An 8,840-nucleotide genomic window follows, 5' to 3' on the forward strand; every position below is an offset into this window, starting at 1 on the left:
CGGACAGACGGACGGACATGGCTAGATCGACATAAAATTTCACGACGATCAAGAATATATATACTTTATGGGGTCTCAGTCGAATATTTCGAGTAGTTACAAACAGAATGACGAAATTAGTATACCCCCCATCTTATGGTGGAGGGTATAAAAAAACGTACATTATTGCACGATTCTATCTCCATTTACATTTCAAGTATAATCACCATCATCCACCTGCGACAAACGTAAACAAAAAAAAGAAAAAACAACCACGAACCTATCAAAGCAACTGGGTTACGAAAAAAAGAGAAAATTAAACTGAAGACATAAAGCGTAAATAAACAAAGTGAAAAAAAACATAAACGCCATTCTCCGCTTAAGCTTTGTTATTGGCAAGTATGAGTGTATGTTTGTTCAAGGGGTCTCGTCCGTGCTGCTTACTCCCTACGCATTGACTCTGTCGCTGCTCAACAGGCAGAGCCCACGCGTTCAGCCACCTGATACACACACGTACATATGTAGGCAGGTAGGTTCGCTCTCACTAGAAGTGGTCATATGAGGATCAAAACAAACCACCAAATACGCGGTGTTGCCAGACTAGGGGGTTGGTAATATGTTGTGGGATTCATGTTTTTCTGAGAAAATTTCCGCGCTTATGTAAGTTGACGGAAAACCAACCCGTCCATAGAAATAGAATAGAAGTTTGGGAGTAGAAGAACAGTGGTGTTCATATAACGCCAGCAGACATACACTCGGAAAAAAAAGATAAAAAATAAATAAATAAATGTTGGATAAATACAGCGGCAGTGCATTCGTGGAGATTTACCTTTCAATTCATATGTAATCTGAATTGATAAGCAGGAATAGTTTACATACTAACAGAGTCAATATATATATTAACTAACCCTTTTCATTACAAATCATATACGTATTGTTTACCTGATTTTCAGCCTTTGTGTGAACTTGTTTAACAAGTTAAAAATTTTTTTATGAATTAAACAGAGATATTTGAAGAAATTTTTGGGGTTATAATAGCGTATGTGTTTTTACAATTTTTGGAAATTGATATACACATATGATCAAGAAACCAACTCCAAGTAAATTTCAACAACTACCATCTGCAGGTGTTGGGAATTATTGAATACCCTAATTGCCCAAGTCTCTTAATGCACTTTCCTATACAGTAGGGGTTGCTCTATTGGACCGCGTTTCACAAGTTTGGTGCATTCAATAGAAATTTAATTTTCAGACACCACTGGTCCATCCTATTACGCTCATGTCGGAGATTTCAGTCCCTCACTGTGAATTATTTGGGTTGACTCTGAAATTTTGCCTTTGGTATTGTCGCTTTGAATCTAAGACTACCCTTTAGACGCCCGCAAAGATTCTGAATTTTTAATTATATTTGGCATATGATGCAAGACCCGCTACTTTAATTATTCAGAATATTGTCACCTCCCTTGTTAGCGGAACAATTTTGACTATTCATCGGAGCTTTACGCTTGCACTCAATTCAATCGCAAATCAAAATTGTTTCTATCTCCCTGTGTTTCCAGAGGCAAACGGAATTTCTTACGACTTTTTACCAAATAATTCTACCAAATAATTCTGCTACGCTAGGTTTGTTTTCAGACCGGAATTTTCAGACTCTTCGCTTACTCACCCACTTTCTCATCGTACACTGTGTTGTACGCTTACTCGCTCTCTTTGCCCTCGTTCACTTTATTTTACGGAATCAGTACATGATGAGCTTGGAAAACGCAACGGCAGACTTGGCGTCACAGCCTTCAGTATCTAATCCTTTATCGAATTCCGCTTCCGCAATCAAAACTTCGTCGAGCCATGACAAGTTTCTTTTCGATTGTGACCATTTGATCAACTTTTGCACTCAGTTTGAACAGAGTGACATTCAGGATCAAACTGATTCGGTATTGGAAGTGAAATTGGAAGATCTCGAGAATCGGTGGCAACGACTGCAGGCTACCTATGAAGGTCTCATGCTAGCTCCAAGGAATGTCTATACCAAAGACTTCCGGGAGAATGCTAGAATTAATTTCAATGCTAGCTCCGAGGCCTATTACACGGCGAGGTCCCAAATCCTAGATATTCTAAGAATGTCAGGTGGAAATTCTCGCCAAAACGCGAGACATAGCCTTATTCCCGCTTACATTCCCCAGCCTTCGGTTAACCACTCTTCTCAAGATGTTGCCAACAGTTACATCAAAGTCCCGCCATGTGATACAGAGGTATTTAAAGGAGGTTACGAAGAATGGCCGTCATTCCGTGACATGTTCACGGCGGTTTACGTCAACCATCCGAAATTGACAAGAGCTCAGAAATTGTATCATTTGCGGAACAAGACTAGGGGTGCGGCCGGCGCCATAGTCAAAAGATACACTCTTTGCGACGAAAACTTCGAGCTCGCTTGGAGTGCTCTAAAGGCTCGCTATGAGAACAAGCGAGTCTTAGTAGATAATCAGTTAAAGATTCTCTTCAACATTCCTTCAGCTTCTGTGGAGAACAGTGAGGCAATTCACAAAATTCAATCCACCGTGAATGATTGTCTCTGCACTCTCAAGACTCTTGACGTCAATGTAGAAAGCTGGGATCCCATACTGCTATACTTGGTTTCGACCAAGTTGCCAGATGAAACGCTGGCTCTGTGGGAACAATCCCTCAGATCTCATCGCGATCTTCCTACCTGGAATCAGCTCGATGAATTTCTCATCAACAGGTATGAAATCGTGGAACGGCTCTCGAGCATAAAAGCCACAAAGACCAGAAGTTCGCTCCCGTCTCAAAGCAGTGGTAAGATTCAAACTTATCACTCGCAAGAAAAGCTAAGCTCTTCTTGCCCCCTGTGCAGTTCCGACCACACAATAAGGAGTTGTGGACAGTTTCGGAAATATACTGCACAACAACGCATAGATTTTGCATACAAACACAAATTGTGCATAAACTGCCTCTCCTCATCTCATCTCAAGACAAATTGCAAGAGCGTGAACACTTGCATCATTTGTCATAAGCCACATCACTCTCTGCTTCATCTAAGAGGTAAGCCAGAAGAAAAAACTGAGGATAATACAATCCATTCTGGTCACGAGGATGACAAGGGTCAAATAAAATCTTCTGGCATAAATTTAAGAAACACGTCTCATAATGAAGCTCCCTCAACTTCAGCCGCAAGGCGATCCTCACAGGTTCAGGCCAATTTTTCGGCCAACAACGACATGATTTTGTTACGAACAGCTCTAGTTCGTGTTGAACATCAAGAGGAGTTATTTACGCTAAGAGCTCTTATTGATCCCGGGTCTCAACGGACCTTTATAACACAGAGAATTCAGAAGCGCTTGCAAATTCCCACTTCTAAAGCGCATTTTGAGATTTTTGGAATTGGCGAACAGACTCAGACGTCGAATAAAGAATGCCAACTAGTCATTGTTGCGGAGAAATACGATGTCCGCTTTTCAGCCTCGGCAATAGTATTGCCTAAAATGACAAAATGGCTTCCGTCCGTATCGTTCGAAATCTCAAATCCCTCAGAGTTGGAGGAGCTAGATCTGGCCGATCCAAATTTCAATAAATCCGCTCAAATTGACCTGATTTTAGGCAATGATTCGGAACGATTCATAAATATTGAAGGTATCAGGAAGAATATATGTGGCGATACCTCAGCATACAATACAGTTTTTGGCTGGGTATTGAGCGGTCCAATGCAAACTGAGAGAATTTTCTCATTTTCCACAAACGTGGTTGAATCCGAAGATGTGAAAATAAGCGAACTTCTAAGAAAATTCTGGGAGCAAGAAGAGGTACCTATGGCTCCCCCTCTTTCCAAAGAAGATCAGTTTTGTGAAGAGTTCTACTGTAAAACTACGTCCAGATCCCCGGATGGTAGATACGTCGTGAGACTGCCTTTCAAAGCAGAATTCTCCGACGCCCTATCTCTTGGCTCATCCCGTTTTCTAGCGCTAGCTCAGTACAATCGGATGGAGACAAAGCTCTCTGATGATCCCGAGCTAAACACCGAGTACAATTCAGTGTTAAACGAATATATTTCTCTCGAACATGCTCAGGAGACCTCGTCTCAGGAGATTAACTGCGGTGGAAAATACAATTCCTTTTATCTCCCTCACCACGCAGTTGTCCGACCAGAGCACAAGTCCACGAAAGTGAGAGTCGTGTTCAACGCATCTCGCAAGAGCAAATCGGGTTACTCTCTGAACGATGTCCTCCACACTGGGCCTACACTACAAACCGATTTGACATCTGTGATCCTCAGCTGGCGTAGATACCGATATGTGTTCTGTGGGGACATTCAAAAGATGTATAGGCAGATATGGCTACATCCTATCGATAGAGCATATCAGCGAATACTTTTCAGACCGGATCCTAAGGGACCGGTGAGAGATTTTGAACTGAAAACAGTTACCTTCGGCCTGAATTGCGCACCGTTTTTGGCGATTCGCACCCTCTTACAACTTGCCTCTGACTCTGAGAACGAATTTCCCAATGTCGCGAAAGCATTGAGGAAAGAGACATATGTCGATGACATTTTGTCCGGCGGCTTCTCTATAGAGGACACCATTCGGGCGCAAGAGGACTTGAGATCAGTTCTTAAGCAAGCGGGGTTTTCTCTCGTCAAGTTGACTGCGAACGATCCACAGTTGCTCGCGCATCTCCCACCGGAGAGTCTGTATGACTCTGATTTCCTACGCTTCGATGAATCAAGCACTACCAAGACACTTGGTATCAGGTGGAACGCGCTCACTGATTCGTTTAGTTATACCCTCGGCCCTTTACCGACAGACCAGCCCATGAGCAAACGCAAGGTCCTCTCTGCCGTCGCGCAATTGTTTGACCCTGCAGGATGGGTTGCCCCTGTAGTGATCAGGTCGAAGATACTGATACAGCAACTTTGGCTAGAAGGGCTGGATTGGGATGACGAACTCGGCTCAGAGACCCTGCTGAAGTGGAATTCTCTAGTGAATGATTTGAATCACATCGGGGCGATTTCCATACCTAGATGGCTACAGTATCATCCCTCTGATACCGTGGAGCTTCACGGGTTCTCTGACGCGTCTCAAGCAGCAATGTGCGCATGCTTGTACATTCGGTGTCAAACCTCCAACTCGGTTGTTTTCTCGAATTTGCTCGTCGCAAAGAGCAAAGTAGCCCCACTGAAGCCTGTGTGCCTGCCACGTCTAGAGCTCAACGGAGCGTACCTCCTCGCAAAGCTTGTCAATTTTGTATTATGCACTTTCGATCTAGACATTAGTGGCATAACTCTCTGGACGGACTCATCCATTGTCCTTGGTTGGTTAACAAAACCACCATGGACATGGGAAACGTACGTGGCAAATCGGACGTCCAGAATTCATGACCTTCTTCCAGGGGGGACATGGCGGCATGTCCCTACTCATGAAAATCCAGCGGACCTCGGCACAAGAGGTTGTAGGCCGCAGGACCTCACCTGTAACTCATTGTGGTTTCATGGCCCGAATTGGCTGACGAACCCACCGTCAGAATGGCCGAACAGGAACCCTTTGGTTTCCCCGGAAATAGGGAAACGCCTGGATATCCAAGTTATACACGAGACAGTAGAAGACTCAGACCTCTTGCTCAGATTCTCTTCGTACCCGCGAGCACTGAGGGTAGTCTCCTACATATTCAGATTCTACCATAACTGCCTTGGTAGATCTAGAGGTGACATAAGAAACTCCTCTCCCATTCTTACCCAAGATGAGGTAAGGCACACCAAATCCCGTTTAATAAGGTTAGCCCAGATGAAATGGTACCCTGAGGAATACAAGCAGGTTAGTAGGGCTGAGGAATTGTCCAACAAAAGTTCACTACAATGTCTGAACCCCTTCTTAGATCGGGACAAAGTCCTACGCGTTAATGGCCGACTCGCGGCCTGTTCTTTACCCTACAACGAACGATTTCCCATCATACTGCCGGGGAACTCTCGCCTTTGCCATTTATATTTGCTCCATTTGCACGAGTTTCTCGCCCACGGTGAGTGCATTCTCATGTGTCGTATGATTCAAACAGAGTTTTACGTCTCACGACTCAAGCCGAGAGTGAAGAACATCATTCATAAATGCAAGACTTGCATCATTTTTAAGAAGAGACCGTGCGTCCAAATAATGGCTCCGCTCCCCCCTGACAGATGCACTATTACACCAGCATTTCACGTGACTGGTATAGATTTTGCAGGACCTTTTGAAATTAAGGTTTCATCCCTGCGCCGATCCCCTCTCCTGAAAGGCTATGTGAGCATTTTCGTGTGCTTCGCTACCAAGGCCGTACATTTAGAGCCATGTTCCGAGCTCTCCACAGCAGCATTTGAAGCCGCATTCTCTCGTTTCCTTGGGAGGCGAGGCCTACCTAGAAAGGTAGTGTCTGATAATGGGAGAAATTTCGTAGGGGCCAGTCGCAAAATGCTTAGAGAATTTAGAAGTTTTATTCAGGTGGCGGCAAGCGACATTGCGGAAAAATATGCTACACAGGGTTTCGAGTGGCAGTTCATACCCCCTCATGCTCCACATATGGGTGGCCTTTGGGAGTCGGCTGTTAAATCTTTCAAGCACCATTTCAAAAGAGTAGCTGGTGCTCATTTGTTTACCTTCGAGCAGTTTTCGACCGTCCTTGCTCGAATTGAAGGAGTTCTAAACTCACGGCCCATCTCCGCTATCTCTGAGGATCCTAATGATCTCACAGCCCTAACACCCGGACACTTTTTGAAAGGTGCTCCAATCATGGCATTTCCCGAGCCTAGTGCTGATGACATTTCCCTGGTGAATAGGTGGTTGAAGCTTAAGGCAATCCATCACCAGTTTGCTATACGATGGAAGGAAGAATATCTGAGGACGCTACAGAAGCGATATAAATGGAAAACCACTTCACCCAACATAAGGGTCGGCGATCTTGTGGTCGTAATGGATGATCTACTACCGCCTAGCGAATGGCGATTAGGAAGAGTGGCCAAGACTCACAATGGTTCGGACAAGAACATTAGGGTAGCCGACGTAAGAATTGCATCGGGAGTCATTACGCGACCGATTGTTAAATTATGCCACTTACCTTTGCTCAACCAACCCCAATAGAAATCCTAGTATAATACTATCTCGATGCATCATTGTGTTTGCTAAACCATCTTATCACTCATCTTATCTCGTTCTCATAGGCTCTATGTCACTTGTTGATTGATTACCAAATCATTAACATCTGTCTTCTTTCAGGTCAAATATGAATGCCCAAGAGTTATACAAGTGCATGCTTTGCAAAAAACGTCATGCCCTCAGGTTCTGCCCACAATTTATACTGATGACTGTAGAAGACAGGAGAGCCGCCGTTCGACAACACCGTTACTGTCGAAATTGTCTGGCAAAAAGCCATTCTGTAGTAGAGTGTCAGTCGACGGATACGTGCCGAAAATGTGGGTTTCAGCATCATACAATGCTGCACCCACGAAAACTTGTACTGAAGTCAAAAAGCTTCAACGCCGCCTCCAAGTCGCACTCATCTAACCAACCAACTTCATCTCGGCCCCAAAGAAATCCAGCAGCACAGTCCAATGCCACAGCCAAATCACGCCTTGGCCAACGTCAGCACTCAGCTACGGCTGGCCAACAACAACAACAACAAAGGCGAGCCAAAAGGCACAATAAACCAAAGGGTCAAAGAAGCCACCAACAACAACCACCCAAGCACCAACGAAAATTGAAGACCCAAAAGTCCAACAAAGAGCGCCCACTAACTTCACAACCCAACTACTTAATTTTATCTGAAGCCATCAAGTCGTTGGCAACAGTGTTATGCGCTTCACCAAATCTTGCGCAAGCGCAAGGCCGGCGCCATGGACAAATTTGAATTTGTCCCTTTAATTTAAGTACAATCTATCGTAGAATAAGTCGAAGTATATGAAGTCAAATTGTGAATTGTAAATGAATTTGTAGCACGTAAGAAAATATCTATTAGCACTAAGTGTATATATTGTGAATTTCTAATCTTAAGCCATTTTTAGTACTTAAGCTCATCTGCAATTCTTTTACTAATGAACTGCCCACTTCTTCTACAACCGCAGCAAGGTGAGCAACACATCTCTACTCTTTCTCTCATAATAAAACTAGTGTCTCTATATCCATACCCGAACTTTACCATTGCGTTATTTTTTTTCTAACTCTTTTTCATTGGGTTTACCTTCTCGTCATCTAACTTATTATTCCTCGCTCTATGAGGAATAATAAGACTAGTTCATCGCATATTATTACAGTCCACACAGCATCGACTGAGGGAATTCCGCCAGTGACGTCACCGCCTCTCTTTTCTCAAAGCAACAGCCGCTCTAACCCCGCTTCACGTCTAACTGGAAAACCCCCACTCCTGTCCATGGTCCTTCGAAACCGTTCACTGAGTTAACCATCAATTGAGGTAAATCCCATCTGCAGTGTCTAGCATACGTAGATGTGTGTCATTGTTTCGGTAAGTGAAACCACATAAGTTGTCTAAGAAGTCAAGTCAAACAAAACAAAAAGACATAAAAAGGCAGCATACATTACATACACACTCAAAAAAAAAAAAAAAAAAAAAAGAGAAAGAATAAAGGAGTTAGTGCCACACAGAAAATTTACAAAAGGTCAAAATCGCATGTGAAAATTAAAAAACGCATTTTTAAATGCGGAGTGAAACAGGGGAAATTCTACGTAAAATCCCTTAAAAAAGAGATAAAATTTGTCATACTGCGAAGATTATCAGCTCGTCTCTATTTTTCTCAAAAAGTGTGTATGTAAATGCCTATGTCTATATACATAAAAAGATAGAATCGTCAATTGTGAGAGGAAAGTGCTAAAAGT

The 8,840-nt window shown here is 43.4% G+C and overlaps 2 protein-coding genes across 2 annotated transcripts in view; both read left to right on the top strand.

The window, feature by feature from the left end:
* LOC131997783 (uncharacterized) overlaps window positions 1–8,139 on the top strand; it is a 10,810-nt gene extending 2,671 nt beyond the window's left edge. The window contains exon 2 of the mRNA XM_059369382.1: window positions 7,227–8,139. Within this exon, the coding sequence (XP_059225365.1) occupies window positions 7,234–7,857 (624 nt within the window). The 5' untranslated portion in view covers window positions 7,227–7,233 and the 3' untranslated portion in view covers window positions 7,858–8,139. The remainder of the gene's footprint in view (window positions 1–7,226) is intronic.
* LOC131998006 (uncharacterized) lies at window positions 1,728–7,100 on the top strand. The gene is made up of 4 exons (XM_059369957.1): window positions 1,728–4,731; window positions 4,792–5,203; window positions 6,155–7,013; window positions 7,092–7,100. Exons 1-4 carry the CDS (start codon window positions 1,728–1,730, stop codon window positions 7,098–7,100), a joined length of 4,284 nt encoding a protein of 1,427 aa, XP_059225940.1.
* Window positions 8,140–8,840: the final 701 nt, after the last annotated feature.

Source organism: Stomoxys calcitrans, chromosome 5 (genome assembly GCF_963082655.1).
Source record: "Stomoxys calcitrans chromosome 5, idStoCalc2.1, whole genome shotgun sequence".
Taxonomy (NCBI): Eukaryota; Metazoa; Arthropoda; class Insecta; order Diptera; family Muscidae; genus Stomoxys; species Stomoxys calcitrans.

What these genes read in the sequence shown, in the direction of transcription:
- LOC131998006 (XM_059369957.1), top strand. Translation starts at nt 1,728, where the DNA reads ATGAGCTTGGAAAACGCAACGGCAGACTTGGCGTCACAGCCTTCAGTA. An exon ending in AAGCACTACCAAGACACTTG is followed by an intron (nt 4,732 to 4,791) that starts GTATCAGGTGGA and finishes CTTTACCGACAG; the next exon opens with ACCAGCCCATGAGCAAACGC. An exon ending in CGTCTAGAGCTCAACGGAGC is followed by an intron (nt 5,204 to 6,154) that starts GTACCTCCTCGC and finishes CCCCCCTGACAG; the next exon opens with ATGCACTATTACACCAGCAT.